At 42.7% G+C, this 18,673-nt stretch overlaps 1 protein-coding gene across 1 annotated transcript in view; it reads right to left on the bottom strand.

Moving 5' to 3' along the window:
- The window catches only part of LOC143208601 (RNA binding protein fox-1 homolog 2), a 214,967-nt gene that overhangs the window by 91,169 nt on the left and 105,125 nt on the right, over positions 1-18,673 (bottom strand). Inside the window, exon 4 of the mRNA XM_076423128.1 lies at positions 17,778-17,831. Coding sequence (XP_076279243.1) covers positions 17,778-17,831 — 54 coding nt within the window. The remainder of the gene's footprint in view (positions 1-17,777; positions 17,832-18,673) is intronic.

Here is an 18,673-nt window from a genome sequence, read left to right as displayed (position 1 = left end):
TGTAAACGTGGCCGATTCATTCGCGGTCCGAACGACCTCGTTCCGGTCGAAATATCCGCGGCTTATCGCGGCCATTTGGAACTCGTTTCCGCGATATCGCGGAAGATCGGTGGTTTCAGGTGATACCGGCTCGTTCTTCCGTGGCCTGCTCGGCGAAATTGCGAGTTCGCCATTAATCAACGACTCTATCGGTAAAGGTTTGAGCGGGGATGGAGACCGACCCCTGTTGCGAGAGCGTCGCGGAAACGATACGCGGAGGCGGTAATTATTATTATCCTGCTCGCAGAAAGATTCGCATCTCGCACGCCACTGCATGAACGCTGCATCCTCGAGGTTCTCGTTGAAAAATCGCGGGACGACGTGATTCCGGTCGATCCGCGAAAAGCAGGTCGAAGTATTCGAGCTCCTAACCATTTTCGAGAAAGTTGGCTGACTCTGTGATCGTAAACTCGGGAAAATACATGATCCAGTCTCTGCAGGAAGTTTTACAGTCGACGTTTTATCGCTTGAACTATCGGCCCGAGACTTTTGTGTGGTAAAGAAACTCTAATCTTGTTACTATTGATCTTTGAGATGGAAAATAGCTGGAGATTTTCAAATCGGTTTTTCTCCGAGAAATTGAGGACCAGATATCGATTGGATTGAGGAACTGTAACCTCCACAAGCGATTCATTCGAAAAAGAACTAGCAACATCGTTTGTACCGCAGTTCATATAAAAGCCAAAGGAATAAAAACTCTTGATACTTTGCAAATCGAACTCAACATTAAAATTGTAAATCCCGCAATCTTTCCAGCGACATCGAACTAAGAACCATTATTTTTCTCTTTATTGAAGATGCGGGAAATTCATTCAACCGGGATAATTGATTACAGCGTGGGTTCTGCAATTTTTATAGAAACACGAAGCAGAACATAAATCCTCGATATTTTTAAGATGTTAAATTAAATTGATTCAAAGACGAGAATTTATGATACTTCATAAAGACGAATACAAATCGTGTATCCTTTTCGAAAACACTGAAACACGCCGCTATCACACGATTTATCTAACGACATTGCTGCAAGACACTTCGGATAGATGCTTGAGTTTTTGCAGATGCGAATCATGTTTCAAACGATTCATTCGAAGCAGATAATTGTCGACTGCACGACACCCGCAAGCTTCCTAGAAGTGGACTATAAATCCCGGTCCTCTCCGAAAACACGAGGATAAATCGTCACTGAACGATTCACCCGAAGACGATAATGAAAATCGTAGGATCCACAGTTTTCTTAGGGAAGTGGAGAGACAAGGGCTCGTCGCGAAGGAGCTCAATTACCCGCGTTTAATCGTCAGGACCTCGGAGAATAGCTGAAAAACCCGTTCACCGATAAGCTTCGTCGATCCTCTCTCGATCGCGAGCTTATTGAGCGATCCATCTTCTCGCGGCGTAATTGAAAGGCTCGACGACGAGCGAAATAATCCCGTTTCGTCTCAACGATCTTAAGGGAGGATCGATTCTCGTGTAACGGTACGATTATTCATTCTTTACATGAGTATAACAGGTGCTGCACATCTCGCAAGGTGATTGAGTTATTAAAGGCTTACGGGCCGAACAGATTCACGACAAATATATTTATATTTTCCAGAGAAATATTCGTGAAAACCACTCGCGTCGCACGAGAACCTCTCCTCAGGTGATCGATCGCAGTTATGTGAGGGGTAGGAGAGGATCAAGACTTTTCTTGATGAAATCTCTCTCCCCTCCTGAAATAATGACATTTTACGAGCCGCTTAGCCGGCGTTAATTATCGCCTGGGGGCCTGTTTAACGGAGGACGCTGGTTTCCGCTGGGATCGCGCTCGATTAAACGGGACGACGACACCTGACTCGCAATCGGTGGAACATGGACGGAAATTGGACCGTACGAAGCGGAAGCGAGGCGAAATCCGTCATTCCGACGGAGGTAGGACGTCTTTCCGTCGGGGTAGCTGTGATCCAGAAGATTCCCAGCCCAGAAGGGGACCGAAGTATAGACTGCGAAGATAAGCGACTGATTGGTTCATTTCTCGAACGGAGTTACTGAGAAAAACTAAGCTAAGATCGAATTTAAGTTTTCTTACTGATAAGGAGTTCTTCAAGGGAAGTTGAACACGGAAAAACGGTAAACTGATAATTTCTGTCAAATAAGCTATTATACTTGAAATTGCATAACACTTGCCGAATCTAACCTAACTGACAAGGTGTTTGAGAAAGCGAATTGTGAAAGTTCATCACACTATTCTAGACACAGACCCTGGAGAGATTCATCGACGATTACTCATCGGTCTGTCTAGGATTGCTCAAGGTTCCAGGGGCCTAATCACTCGCGAACGTGTCAGGAAGACGCGCACTCGAGACCGAGACGGACAAAAAATGCAATCATTGATAAGATCGGCGATTAACGATCCCAGATCCGCTCGGATTGTAAGTGAGATGTTAAGGGAGGCCGATACGATCGCGGAATGACTAATTAACCCGCGGACTGTGATTAATCGCTTCAGGAGGCGAGGAAACGCTGAGAACTTCGGTTGTCCGCGATTCATGTGTAGTAATTGAGTAGTAGACTGCGGATCTTTATGCAAAATAAAAATTTTCTTCGTCGATTACAAGACTCGAGAACCGTACAAAAATGTCTTCGTATCTTTAACAATTTTAACAAATTGAAGAGAACATATGGACCTTGTTTAATCGTCTTAATGTTTTGACTGTTTTAAACTACATCCACCCAATTTTGTGATAAATGCATAAAATCCGCAGTCTGTTAATAATATAAACAATAATGTGGATAATGGTACAGCAGTTTGTAGCGGTGACTCACAGTTAATATTTAAAGACAGTTTGACTTCGAGAAGAGACGAAGAGAAATTCGCAGTCGGTTGGCAGTTTTGCCGTAACTGACAACGAATTCGATAATTGTCGCCAGATTATGGCGATTTTCACTGACAAGTAACACTACCCAACTGATACTCACTGATTTGAATGAAATTTAACGTACTTATTAAACACCGAAAAATATTATTATATTATATGCTTTTTTGTTTCGGCTAAATACGCTTTTTAGGGGTAGAAAGCACCCTCTGGAGATGGAAACGTTTGTGGCTAATTATTTCTTAAAGGATACAGTTTCTGAAAAAAGTGGTAGATCCATAGTTGTACAGTTTATAGTGTTGCAATTGATGGCGTCCTTGAAATCGACGTTGAGGTCGATTTTCGAGGTCATTTCTAATATAGCATGAATGTAATGTTCAATTTACAATTAGAGTGAGCATGTTTTCTTGTCTTTACTTCTATTCTGAAGTTACTTACAAAACTTTTTTCTCTTTCATATTTTTTCTATAAATTTGAGCCTATTTTACCATAACGTCTGATTTTCTTCTTTTCCTGGGAAAATAATGCAACGAATCAATTCTGAAGACAGATCTAGAGTCATCGCATAAAATTACTGATTATAGATACAGGATGCGCTCAAGGTCTGGCAACTGCTAAATCCGGCAAGTCCGGCTTATTATTTCCAAATTTAAGTGACCTTGAAAATCGATCTCAAGGTCGATACTGAACTGTACAACTCCGGATCTAGCAATTTTTTCAGAAACTGTATCCTTTAAGAAATAATTAGCCACAAACGTTTCCATCTCCAGAGGTTGAGGGTTGCTTTCTACCCCTAAAAAGCGTATTTAGCCGAAACAAAAAAAAAACACGTATTTAATATTTTTCGGTGTTTTAATAAGTACGTTAAATTTTATTCAAATCAGTGAGTATGTATCAGTTGGGTAGTGTTACTTGTGGGTAGCCGAGGAACGGATACCGCGAGCGATTAGTACGACTATCGCAGGCTCGATTTCCGTCGATCTGACGGTGACACTTGTTCATGTCTGTCTGTGTCTGTGTATGCGTGTATGTATGTTTGTGGGGGTGCGCGAGGTAACGGTGATCAACGTCGCGTGTGGCGTGTAACAATAATCGACCAATTACTTAACAGCTAGGTGCAAGAACGTGGCAAGGCAGAGTAGAGGAAAGAAAAGGTGTTAACACTACGTCGACCGGGTGTGGGGTGGTGAGGCGTGTGCCGGTGTGTGTGTTCCAACAGGAGACAGCTATATATTCCAACGAACAACCAAGGCAAAACGATCGAACGATCGATCGACCGCCGCGGGTCGATGCGTGATTTTGCCGATAAATATACAATGTATATAATAGGGGATGAAAAGGAAGACACTTGGCGGAGGGAGAAGATACTTTGGTGGGGAAACCTCGTCGGCGAGGTTGTGTGTCACAGGCGAAACTCGAGAACCAGTCTTCTTCCACGACACGTCGGACCTGGTTTTCTTGGACAGCCGGGCTCACTCACGCACGATTTCACCGGGAAATCGTTCTCACTCCTGTTCGCACCCCCTTAGCCACGGCAAATCGCTGGCCTAACCTGCTAACCGGGTAACTTGCCTGTCGCTTATGGCAGCGTGGGAACGCGGCTCGATAGACTGCGGATCATTACGCGAAGAAATAGGAACTTTTTGCGTTGCAATACGAGGCAGACAGAAGTTCATATTTTTCTTTAGTATCTTTGAGATTTATTCAATTCAGAACAACAGCAAGTTTTCTGAACATTTCTTTTTCTCTTCAGCTTATTCCTATTTCTTCAAACTCGGAACAATCGGATCGAATGGACAGCTATTGCGACATTGAATGTATTTCAAGAGAATACATACTTCGTATTATAAGGGTATTTTATACAAAAGATCCTCTATATATTTCTATTTTTATCCGAGTAAAGAATATACGATCTAACTCTCTAAGAAAAGTATTTTTATAAGCTCTTCGACCACGAAGGGTTCAGAAGATGGAAATAATAAAGATCTGTTTAATCCTATTACGTACTATCGTAAGGTTTCCTTAAATTTTTCTTTCATCCTTTCCTGTTATGAATGCATCAAATCCGCAGTCTAACGATTACCATACTCTTCAAAACAAGAGATGAACGAACGAAATGTGTTACACCCTCGAATGTACATTTAGTCGACGGTTTAAACGAACTTTGAAAAAGGAGAAATGTGGCAAGCACAGTATAAGCAACCCTGCAGGGTTAATTACAGAGAGGTTAATTAAATAGGTCGTTCACTACCAGCAGTATTAATTTTTATGAGAATAAGATAGCACGTATGGAAGAAAAGCATTACAATCAAATAACATACAGGATAACTTGTTTGAATATAAAATATGTACTGACATATCGTTCTTACGAGCAAATGTACTAATTTATTTAAACGAAACATAAAAATACTCCTTTCAGATAAGATCAAATATTAATAAAAAGATGTTGTATTTCTGTGGGATTGAATGAGATAAAAGAAAACCAATGATCAATATTAACAATTAAAGACAAGAGTCTGTACTGTGAACATTTTCTGTAACAAACACGGGAGACCAATAAACGAGAAGTTACAAGAAAGTAAAAACCGAGGATCAACTCGGAGGGTTGAAGAGATGAAATAAAGTGATTGTCGATACAGGGCTGCGAGTGAAAAATTAATACAGAGCCCAGCGAAACGATCCTTGAGAATAACGCGAGTATATGTACTCTGGAAGCCCGGCGAAGTTCTATCGAAACGTTTTCTGTCATTATGTGTGTATGTATGTGTGTTGTGTGTATTCGTGTTTCTCATCGGATGGAATGGAAAGTAGGTGGACGGGGGATGAGGTGGAGAAGTGGCGGAGAACGAAGAATAGTGGGGTACTTGAAGAATACTTGAAGTATGTGACCGAAGCTGGCAAACAGCGATATAAAAGCGCACAAAACAATACGAGATTCAAGATTATATATATATAGATACGTATAGAGAGAGAGGGTGAGTCAAGAGACAAGGAGTGTGTGCGTGTGTGTGAACCGCGATGGAAGTGGCGCGAGAGATATACACGTATACATATATGTATATATATATCATGTTCGCCGCTTTTTCCATCTATCATTTTAGCCGTTTCACTTTATCCTTAATATTTTTCTGTTTTCTTTTCTTTTGTTTTTTTTGCCTGTGTTCAACTATAGTATATATATCTCTCTCGTTCTTTCTCTCACTCACTCACTCGCTTTCTCTTTCTCTCTTTGCTACGTCACGTGGATCAATTAGTAAAAGTAATTCGGCGGCGAGGAGATCCAAGGAGTTTCAAGGCCTCACGAATTAATTGCGATCCTGCGATTGCTTATCGCCGACCTGGTGTCTACCGAGATTCCATACTTTTTTCGCCTAGATCTAACTCGGTTCTTGGGAGAACCTCCCTAGAAAATTGTCGGCCGAATCTGATTCAAAGGAGAGCTGCCCCATTCAAACTGAATTTTGCTGCAAATACGGAGAAACTTTGTTAACAATAGTCCGATACAGTGACTCGAAGATCGTCTCGTTTACCAATCAGTTAAATATTACTCGGGGTTAACTCGCGAGAATTACATCGATGACAATTTTACTAAAAAATGACCTCTAGTAGCTATGCTTAATTAGAAAAACATTCAGAGATAAATTAGTGATTCCATTTTATAAATTGAATTAATTAAAATATCTTCTCGGATTTCTTCGAGGAAACTTTTACTGGAACACGAACCTCGTAAAAGTAGTTCGGCAATTATTACGTCGATGGCAATTTTACTAAACAATGAACCTCTAGTAGCTTTGCTTAATTAGAAAAACATTCAGAGATAAATTAGTGATTCGATTTTATAGATTGAATTGATTAAAATACCTCCTCGAATTCCTTCGAGGAAAATATTACTGAAACACGAACCTCGTAAAAGTAGTTCGGCAATTATTACTTCGATGACAATTTTACTAAACAATGAACCTCTAGTAGCTATGCTTAATTAGAAAAACATTCAGAGATAAATTAGTAATTCCATTTTATAGATTGAATTGATTAAAATACCTCCTCGAATTCCTTCGAGGAAAATATTACTGAAACACGAACCTCGTAAAAGTAGTTTAGCGATTTGATTTTTTGTATTAAATTGTCTGCTCAAATGTCCTGAGTAAAACTAAGAACTGTTTTCACGCAATTCGGGAACATTAAAGTAAAACTCTACTTCTCTCCTGATTTAAAAAAATTCTAATGTTAGACGATCCAGAAAGTATTTGTAAAATAGCGGAGATTGTTTAACTAGCTTACAAGGAGAGTGTTAATTTCACAGTGCTAATTTTCCAGGAAATAATGTCACTGATTGGTAAAGCCGATGCAACGGTTCAGAGGAACGTCTTTCGAGATCAGACCGCGTGCAAACTTGTACAGGGTGTAAAAGAATGTTTGGTCTTGACAATATTGCGGCAGATCTTCATCGATCCGAAGATGTAGAATACGCCTATGAGACTGTCAAGACCAAACATTGTTCTACATCCTGTACACGGGATTGGGATGGTGTTTATGGGATGGATCGAGAGAGGCGTTCCTGCAGGATTAATTAGGTGCGGATCGGTCCAGAGAGAATGAGAGAGAATAATGTTGCAACGAGAAGAGGCAAACGGCGCGCGTTACTGTCATAAACGCCGGACAAAACGGTTTGGTGAGATCGAAAGCAGCATTTCTCTATCCTAAGACACATACGTGAGTGATATAAAAGAGGTAGAAGCATGGGCCTTTCATTAATACCTTCGACTCGCCTAGACAAAAGCGTGCGACTACTATTTACATATATAATAATGATATAACAATCAGATAGAGATACGTACGTACATGTACAGGAGTGTTTTTTGTGTGTTTGTGTGTTCTCTTGTTTTTCTTTTTGTGACCGTGTTTGTGCGTATAAATCAATATACATATATTTATATTTAATGTATTATATAATATATATAAACTTGAGAAACTTCGGAAGATGCAATGGTAATATATATATGTACGGTATCATGCTGTTTGTGTTGGTTTGCGACTCACGCGATGTCCGATTAAAAAAAAAAATTATTAATAAATAATTTTTAGGACGAGCTTTGTGTAATACATTTTCTCTTGTTTTTAATCAAGTAGCTACGCGAAATTAAATTGCTGTTTTGTGTGTGTGCGAGAAGCAGCGATTTTAATAAATTATTAATACAGAGTGCTTTTAAAGTTTGCACCGTTTTCGTTCAGTGTTATTATATTAACGCTTGCTGAAAACTGCGCGACGTTTTAATCCGTGTTCTATAATGAATGTTTCATTAAATCTGTTAACAGTGAAAGAGTGTGAAATCCACTCACAGATTGTTGCTGCAGGAGAAGTGACAGATTGTGGAATGATAAAATTGTTAGGTTTCGAGAAAAACAATGTTTCATCTACGACACACTTCTGATTTGATATTTTAATTAAAACACTCGAGATAGATCGCGAGTTTCTTCATCCTAAAAAGTAAACCGTTGCTAACATTTAGTTAACTCTGAAAGTTGTTTTTTTTTTTAAACAGTAAACCTCTGCTATTGCAAATAATTTAATTAAATTAATTTAATTTGATTTCTGGAAAATGGCGGATAAGCGGAGTCTCCGGAAGACTGTAAACCAAAATGTCGGGCACGTAGCGTGTCGCAAGCCAACATCGCAGGTGGATTAGTAAAGACGGCGCGTCATGTGAACCATAATTAGATGTGTACGGGTGTTCGTGTTGATGCGCGTGTGCATGTGTGTGTGTGCGTTGAGAGCTAGGCCTCTCGAGAAGTCGCGAACGCAGGTCTGAGCTTGGAAAGATCAACAACTCGGTAGACAGGCAAAGTCGTGGCTCTAAGTTTGTTAGTGACGGCTTTAGGCGGTGGATCTAGTGCCCGTTCGCGTGTACAGTGTACACCGGCGGTGGTTTCGTGTGCGCCGGCCTTGAAACGCCTTGGGAAACTCGTCAGAGAGAGAAGAAAGGACACAAGAGTGGAGGTATCGACTTTTTGTTTTCCTTTTTTTTCGACTTTTAGGTCAGAAAAAGTAGTAATAACAGCGTCGGAAAAAACGAGGTGTGACAAAGTTTCATCAAATCAAATGGGCAGCATCTCCCGAGGGTCTCCTCCGCGACCGGAAGTGGTGGCAGCCGGCCCACCGGGTGCACCTTGTGTCCGCTGCTGCACTTGTCCAAATCCCAAGTGCATTCAAATCCGGAAATTCTACTCGGAACAAACTAGACTAACAACTTTAACGAAAAGAAACACCACTTTCATTTAATAAGCACACTGACCGGAGAATTTTAATTAGACCTAGAGATCCAGAAACTAAAGAAAAAAAAAACATTTTGATATTTTGATTGTTACGTCGACTCTATTTTTCGTTTCGAAGGTGGAAAGCAGCGGCGGACACGTTAAAAGTGGCGCACCGAGCTGCCTTATAACCAATGGGAGCTAAATAATGATAAAATGCGGAATGCTAGCTAGTAAAAATGCAATAGCTCGTCTAACAACTACGAGAACTAACACCATTGGTTATATTATGGTATGTATGTACGTGTCACTGGCACATACTCAGCGCTAGACAAGTACGCCGATCGGATGCCCTGTCGTCTCGACTTTCGATAATGAATTATTTGTCTGCCGACAGACTCGGTAAACGAAACTATCAGTTTGAAGACACGCGACATCACTTGAAATGTGAACTATTAACAAGAACAAGTAAATCGGGAACTCGATCGGCGACCTCGTCCGCGCTGATCTCAAAAGTATTTCTTCTCCAAAATGCTGCACTTCATTAGGGATGCCACATTCCATTTACATTGACGAAGCTTTCGAGAAAAGGTCTCTCTCACAGACTCGCGCGATCATCACTCTCTCGCTCACCTTAGGATCTAACATAGGGCGTCGATCGCGCGGAAATCGGCCGCCGTCGATCTCTCGACCAACGTTCGCGATCGAGGATCCAGCTGGACACGCGATTTCCGCGAGAGCGACGCAAATATCATGTGGGATCGGTGACGGGATCGATCGCGATCGCTGCAACATTCGAACAACCGTCCACAAAGAATCTGTAGACTCTTTCGATGATATTTCACCCTTGTGCACTGTCGAGACAATTAGGATTTGCTTGTATCTTCGGAATTAACCCTTTCGATGCCCATCAGATTTTATTAATGACGTTATATTATTTGTACTCGTATTGTGCTCTTATTACAATCATTAATGCCACAAATTAACCATTGTGGCTGTTCTCTGTGCCATTGACAAATTAAACATTGAAAGGGTTAAGAGAAGTGTTGAAAAATCCTGTTTATACAAACTGTCGATATCAACGCATTGTATGCTGGTCCATTCTTGACGATTTCAACGAAAGTATTTTTGAAAAATCGTTTAATTTAACAGCATTCTTGGTCTTCCTTCGTTTGTCGGAAGACGCTGCATTGTAAAATACTATTTTAATGAAATAGAACGTAATCCGCATACAGTGTGTCAGATTAATTTGTATATCTCTGCAAGAAGAAGAATTAAGTTGTATTCAGTGCACGAGGGTAGGGTGGTTAGTATTAGCAACCCCGTTCCGAGGATCTATTGCGGACGATCGCGTGCCGATCCCGTCAACTCCCGTCGATCGCTTAAATGCTAAAAAGCGATGGCAACGTTCCGCGATAGTTGTCGCCGCATATTTCCCTCCTCCCCCGGCGAGAATGCGCCGCGCCGGGAGAAGTGTATTTGCAATGCAAACGGCGAAACCGCCGGTGCGCCATTGTCGTTGTTCAATCTCTCTTACTCTTTCTCCCTCTCCCACTCTCTCCGGCGACGCGTGACGAATGAGGACTCGCGTCTCGAATTATGCGAAGGCCGCTTTTCCGCGATTTATCGGTCTCCGTTTCGCGGAGGGAATTTTCCATTGTCCGATTCGGTGACTGTGTGGCAGTCACTATGCTCCGCTGTGGAACCTGAGTGGGAGAGGACCGTTTACGCTGGCATTGTCGCAGGGGCCGTCTTGTTTCTCCGAAATTGCGCGGACGATCGGGAAAGCAAACGTTAAGTATTGTTCCTTTGATCGATTGTACCTTGTCGGAGGCTGCGGATCATTCTGCAACGATTTCGCGAACACACGTTTCTCTCTTTTGGCGATGCTACATCCGCTGGCACAGTCTCTTGACTGAATTGCAACGAACTGCAGTGCAATAATATAATAGTATGTTTAACTTTTGCATAAAATGCACAAAATCCGCAGACTAGTTATAACAATCCACAGTACTTTCTTTCCGCCTCTCGGTCAGTATATTTTCATTAGCGTCAACCCTGATACAGAGAATGCAGGCAGAATCACAGGAAAACAGAGACACGGATCATTCACTAAATTCATCGAAAAGTCACTTCTAATCATAACAGGTGCTGAATCGAGGAGCAGGTAAAAATCCATTGGTCAAAAACTGCGACGAAAAAGAGCCAATTCCGATCACGACAGATCCCAAATCCAAAAACGAGGTACAAAAATGGAAACGTCGAACGAAGAGAAGTCGAGGATCATGTGATCTAGGCTAAAAATGACATCGTGCACGAGCTGGAGCGTGTTCCCTTATCTCGTCCAGATTTCCACGTGGGGGTGGGTGGGGTGAAATGGCAGGAGCGTTCGGAGCCGATCGCGCGAAACAAGAAAAACAGGTGCCTAGGGTCATGGGACAGCCATTGAAGGGCGATAACGGACGTCAACGGCGTTTAATTAATCCCCAGCAAACTGGGAAACCCGTCCACAGCTGGGGATTGGCCGTGCGACGGATGCGACTGCAGCGCGACGGACTTCCTCCTCCCGTCAGGATCGCTCAGGACGACGGGAACAGGACAGCCGTTATTGCTAACCGGCGACGTCTTTTATTTGATTTGCGACTTCGCGTTCGGTAATTTGTTTGCTCCATTGATTGCGTTACCAGCAGCTTTCGGGAGACGAGGCTTTAATCGTCGCAACGACGGTGCTCGTCGGAAATGGTTTAATTAACTTCCCGTTTCGGGTCCTTAATAAATTCTTGTACTGTTCGCAGCTGGTTGGCTTCGACTATCGATCGTCGCAGATTGTTTGTCGACGGAATTTGTCACGGGACATTGTTCAACTAACCTCGCAACTTCCTGTCGCTTCGGGGAATTATTTACGAAGAGGCACTCCTCCCCGATTTTTATGAAATTTATATTTTATGCAGCTACACAGTTTGAACAACTTTTTACACGTTCCGTGATAACGTTTGAGCAAGCCTGGTCTGGCTGTCTGTTTACGAGGATTTCAAGCGGGGCGCCTGTTTGTAAATAATTACCTCGCTTCGAACAGGTTTTCGCTTCGAACAACTTTTATTGCGTGGAAGTTTCACCTGTTCCAAGCGCATGAATTTTTTAATGCGGTTTAGAGTCTGTTTCGCTCCAGGACGAGGACAAGTGCCAAGAAGAAAAACGGAAAAGTTCTTTTGTTTGAGTTTCATTAAGAAGTTAGAGCGACGAAGACTGTGGAAACTGTTTTCTTGGAACGGGAAGATTATCTCCAACACCGAAAGTAACGGAATGAATAGAATGTGTGATAAATTTTGTCAATTGTGGTTCTAAACACGACAATGAATAATGAACGTTTGCGAGAACCTGGCCAGTTTAATAATTACTTGGCGAGATGGTTTGTGGCATTCTCTTTCTCTGTTTAAAAAAGTTTGATTAAAGTGTCGGAGGTACTGTGTTTCCTTGTTAGATACAGTTTCCTCGTTTTATGAGAAGCCGGAGATCTGAGACGGCCGAGAAACTTATAAAAGGAATTTCTGTGGAACTGAATCTTACGGAGACTTCGATGATTAGTTTCCCCAGTTCTCGGATAAGATTTTCCGAAGGAAGTGTAGTGATCAGATGTCGAGAAAGGTAATGAAAGAAATTTTTATGGAATAACCGAGCGTTGCCTTCGGAGATTGAAGTTTACCGAGAGGTCTGGAAGAGTGGGACGTTTAGGCTCTTTGTCCTTAGTTTGTTTTAGAGTTGTCGCGGTTGAAAAGAACACTGTCAAAGAAATTTCTGAACCTTTGAGAGACTTTGATAATAAGATCTCGAGAAATTTTTTTTAAAGAACTGAATGTTTGGAAGACTTGAATGCCCATTTACCTAAATCTTTATACATACTTTTAGAATTATTTTCAACATTGAAGTGTCTATCACCTCTGGTAGAGTTCAATATAATTATGGAAGCTTAATAGCTCTCAGTGCTCAGATAGCTCCAAAGAGAAACTAGAAATCTCGAATTTCAAGCAATTTTTTCGCGGTAACTATCAGTATCGTAGTTCACGTAGACCTTTGGGAACTTCAACATAATTATCGAAGCTTAATAGCTCCCAGCTCTCGGATAAGGGTTGCCAAGAGAAGCTGGAAGTTTCAAATGTCAAAGTCTTTTTACAAAATATGTAAACGATGATCTCAAGATTGAAGTTTACAAAGACCCACGGGGGACTTGAACGTAATTATCGGGACTTATGGGCTCCCAGTTCTCGAATAGAAACTTCCGAAGCGAAGCTACAGACCTGTAACGAGAAACTTTCCAAATTTTTATCATAATTGAGGAGGAACCGTACACGATTTGCTGCACTATATCAGAAAGTTCGAAATTGGCCATGATCACTCGACCCGTGTCGCAACAATAAAACAATCCCACCGCGCATAGCTCTCGCTGAATATGCAATCTCGATGCTTCGGCTCTGTGCTCCTCGAAACTTCCCCTGTCCCGATTTACGTTTCTCGCAATCATTATCTGCGAGGACTCGGCCGGAATAATGAATTTCTGATCCAATTACCGCGGCTCCACCTCGCACTCGAAGAACCCCGCCTTTCGTTATTGCCCGCGGAAACTTTCTGCGCGATTTTGCGAACTGCCCACCGCAACTTTCCCAGCTTTTCCGCTCGAGGACGAAAAACCGGGCACGTCCAATTTACCGGCCCCGTCACGCCCAACTTTTCCCCGTGAAATAAAAATTCATTACAAGTAAATCCAGCAGGTATGAATTACTCTTTCATAAATATAGTTGCCCGTCAACTTCAATTGTCAACCCTGGTTGCTCATACTTTAATTTCGGTCAAACTATTCGTTTGACGCAATATTAGAAAATTCGGAAAATTACATATTATTAGCACAAAATATTTAATTGAATCATTCTGGGTCGGAAGAAATGTATAATCTTCAAGTTAAAATAGCTTTTACTGTGAAGGGTTAATAAATCCACGGCTCCCGTTTCCAGGCGTTTCTTCATCGCGGCTTTTGAAGTCGTCGGACAAGTTTCGAGCAGCTCTGACCCATGTGGACGATTTCGATAGCCAATATCGAATCCCAGGGGCTACTACGGAAACCGGAAGTCCTCTGGCAGCAAAGAAAGCCGAAGTTCCACGGGGCTCGATCGAATCGGAATTGTTTATCTCGGCAGCATCGAGCGGAGTCGAACAGGTCGCTCGATTCCGGATCAAAGTTTCGAGAAGTCTCGGTAAGTGAATTAGATTCCGGCTGCATGTTTTATTTACCATCCTCTCCGGGAGACTGAGCTCGATTCGAGATTTCTTTCCACCGGAAACGCTGTTGTCTCCAGCGATCATTTCGAACTGGCAGCGAATGAACCCTCTCCACTTATGATATTAACTGTAACTTTGTTTCCAACTACCTATCCGATTGATCTTGGCAATCGCAATTTTCCCTTCGTAACTTTCCGAGCATCCTCCAGGGCGATTAATTTTTTAGGACCTGATCAAATAAGCGAACTCTCGAAGAGTCAAACATTTATTAAATATAGAAATCTCCAATAACTCTTCAAACTCGAATGAATCGAGGCTAGTTGAAGCACACACTGCGGCAAGGCAACGCTAACAAATTTAATCACCGAGCTTGGTTATCCCCGAAACAACATCAAGTGAATTTTCGAGGAATTCGACAGACATAATTGAACAGAGGGTCTCTTGGAATTCTCAGCGTACTGACAGCGTTTCCAGCAATTCCTCAAGTTCGAGCGTCAGTTTGCCGACAAGATGGCGCTCGGCCGAGCCGGACCAAGTCAGCGGCAGGAGGATCGTCTAAATCAGAGCTCGAAAGTAAATCGGGCTCGATCATCATCAGCTGGACAATGGACGAGCATGACGTCGCCAGCAGCAGCCGATGCTATTGGGTTACCGGTACCCGCAGGAGCTTGATGAAGTGCACTTGGCTGTGCTTGACGCAAAGACGCTGAATATGCAAGCTCACCGGATGCCGGCTGTCGCCGCGATGTATTACTGCGGATCTTATCCAGACCCGTTGTCATCCATATTGAAACTGATTTGCATTTCAAACGTTGCTACACCGAGAGACCGGACCTCTCCCCGAGTTTTCTTTCGACTCGACGGCGAACCTTCGGCTTTCCCGTTCGCATAAACTACCCGGGGACTGTGCTTTCTTGATCCATTCATCTTTCCCTGCGATTGCTGCTATTCGACTTGCTTCATATCTCGATCGAGACGATCCGAACATTAATTATTGAGAAATTATAAAGGTGTTTTATATTTATTCCAGTAGATTTTCCAGTAATTTAATCTTGTTATAAGACAATGCACATAAGTCACTTTTGATGCTCGCTAGGTTTAGTGTTAATGTTACACGAGTTGAAGTTCTGAAGGAAATTGAAGATTTCCTTGGATCAGTGAGAGAAATATTGAATTGTGGTTTGACGCCGTTGATTGAACACGTTTCTTTATCTTCACAGCTGTATTCGATTAGAGCCGAAGAGAAATCTCGGGAGTGCTGCATCGAGTTGCAATTTTCTCGCGAATAATAAGCGAAGCAATCCTCGTCGAATCATCGAAATTGAAGTCGATTGCGCAGACTGCGAAAATTGTTGGTTTCTCCGAAGATTCTACGGTAGACGTGAATTAACCGTTGATTCTCCGATACTTCGCGATTAGTGTGATCGAATAACACGATTCTTTCTGTTTGATTCGGTGAAATGCGGAGAGAAAAGAGACTGCTGGTGTTCCGACTTGAAAATCGTCGGAACAATCACAAATTCTCTCATCGAGGAACAAGAGCACAATCTTACTCGAATTGCTGCCGACAATTAGTGGAATTGAAATCGATGGTTACGATTAAAAATAATTCTTCGATTTCCTCGCACCTTCCTTCGACAGAACCTGAAGAACGAGGTATGCCGTGCTTCTCTGACTAAAAAATAACCGAAGCAATCGGAAATTCTGCCCTCGCAGACTAAGACCAAGCAGAATGGTGATCAATATTACATCCGAGGCCAGCGCTTTAAGGATTCAACCGATAAAAGAAATCAGGAAACCTATCCTCAATCTTCTCCGTTCCACATCCTCTCCAACCTCTCTTCCTCATCCAATCCGATCCGCTCAGGTCAAGCCAATAAGAATAATGGGAAATTACACCAGCGCAGGTTCCGCAAGATCCACAGTTAATCCGAGGATTAAAGAAGACAGTTAATAATGACTCCGCTCCTCTAGCGCGACAAAGAGAAATACGGAAAGTTGCTCGCTGTAATCGTCCCCGAGAAATCCACATGCACCATCGACTCTCCCGATTACTCCGAGCTATAGTACTCGGATGATCACCTAGGAAAAATGTCCTCATGAATCAAAGGACAGGCATTGTGCGCTGCTCGAGAAGAAGATGGTTCGAATTTCGATCCGGGAGAAATCTCTCTTTCATCGGGGAAAGTCCTCGGAAGAAACCTCCCCGATCATATTACCGGAAGGAGGAGCAATCTCGGTGTCACTCTTTTCAACAACTCCGTCCTCCGTATTTCCATAATTCACGGATCCGTGTCTCTCGTATTTCAGGTAGCCTGCGGAAGCCATAATCCCAGCGGTGGGAAGAAAGTAAGATGAAAAAATGGGTGAAAACGAAGGAGAAACAAGACGGCGCGGCGGCGGTAATTCTCGCTCCGGTTTTCCGGAGGTTCACGGGCACGGTGAGCCCGGTTGACAATGGCGCAAGGCTTTTTACGGGCTTTTTCCGGGTTTATTACACGCTCGGGAGCGCTGTGCACACCGCGCGACCGAGAATGAGCGTTGCCATCGCGCTGCAAAGAGAACGCGGCTGTTGAACGGACGAGCGCAGCGCCCCGCGACTCCTCCTTTTTCCGCTGTCAACTGTTGACAGGATGATCGAACGATCCTGCGAGAGAATCGAGCGATCCTACTCGGAGATCGAGAGCGGTCCATCGCGGCGATGCGCTCCTCCGAACAGCCGATTACGGCGTCGCGACGTCCCCGACGCCAGGATGTCTTCTCGAATGTATTTTCGTCCAGTGAAACAATCGGGGTGCACGTAAGGGTTGTTTGGGGACGTTGTGGTTGGACGTTGGCGATTATTTAGAAGCTGAACCCTTAAAATAGAGCCTTAAAAAAGGGGGATGGTTCAAACTTGTTCAAGTTTGTTCAAACAAGACTGTTTTCGATCAATGTTTCCAAGCAGTTGGAGACAAACTTCGAAATAGTCACCGAAAGTTTTCTCTCCAGGGAATGATTCTACGGAAACAAGTAAATCGAAAAACAAAAAAATTGAATTTGTTGGAACAAGTTGTTCGCGATCAACGTTTACAAGAAGTAGAATCGACATCGGGGGCAAACTTCTAAATGATCGCCAGAAGCTTTCTCTCGGAGTTCGACCAGAACCGAAAAGTTTTCGGAAATTTCCAGGCTTCAGGGGTGGATTGATGATCCTGGGGGAACAAGGGTGGTTTCCTAGGGGAATGATGGTCTCGAACGCGAAGTGAATTCATCCTGGTGACGGGGATTTCGTTCGGCACGGATCTGTGGCTTAAGTCTAACAGTATTTTCGGGGGTGGGTTGACAGGGGTGGCTCGCAGCCTAAGGGCGACGTGAGCTTACCTTGCTTCCCCTTTCGTTAAATATGATTTCCACGTCGAGGATTGGCCCGAATTGCTGGAAAACAGAAAGCCGATTAAACAGGGTGTTCCCGAATGCTCTGGGGAATTTGTTCGCGTTAAAATGACGGCGAGTAACGTTTCCGGAGGTTTTAAATGTGAATTATTATGCATGCGACGACGACGCAAGCCGGATAGAAATTTTGTGGTCGAAAGGATTATATTATGATGGTAGTTTGAATGGTTTTAAGGGTTGTTCAATTTTGGATTGGGTAAATTGGAAAATAAGTTCTGAGCATTACGGGGTGTGTTATGTATAGATCATTTTCGGAGTTTTGAAATGTGAATTATTATGCACGCGATGATGACGCGAGCTGGATAGAAATTTTGTGGTCGAAAGGATTAAATTGGGATTGTGATAGTTCTAGTGGTATTACATGCTGTTCAATTTTGAATTGGATAAATTGGAAAATAAGTTGTGAGCTTCATGGGGTGTTCTTTATAGATCATTCGAGCTTGTGCTACGCACCGTATACCCTGCGGCGGTGTAATAAAGCGATTAAAGCGTCTTAAGAATTTTTATATACTGCTACCCCCGGAGGAAAGTATTCGATCGAACAAATTATCCAGGAGTTATAATTAAACTGCAGCTTCCATGCATTCATGGCTTCTTCCGAAGACCTTCGACGGAAAATAAAGTGCGAGCTGTTCGTAGTTCATTTCTTTTTGTTTATGATCAACTTTCTCAGTGATTAGGATGGTGACAGAAAAACAAGCACGGTTAGAAGAGAATAAAACAATGCCATAAACACATGAAGACCGGCAATCTACATACCACAAGAGACGCTCTGCCTTGAAAATACACTTCTATCTTATAAAATCTACTCGAGCAATATTTTT

This window comes from Lasioglossum baleicum, chromosome 1, assembly GCF_051020765.1.
Source record: "Lasioglossum baleicum chromosome 1, iyLasBale1, whole genome shotgun sequence".
Taxonomy (NCBI): Eukaryota; Metazoa; Arthropoda; class Insecta; order Hymenoptera; family Halictidae; genus Lasioglossum; species Lasioglossum baleicum.
Note: the sequence above shows the minus strand (reverse complement) of the source record. Positions and strands in the feature narration are given on the sequence as shown.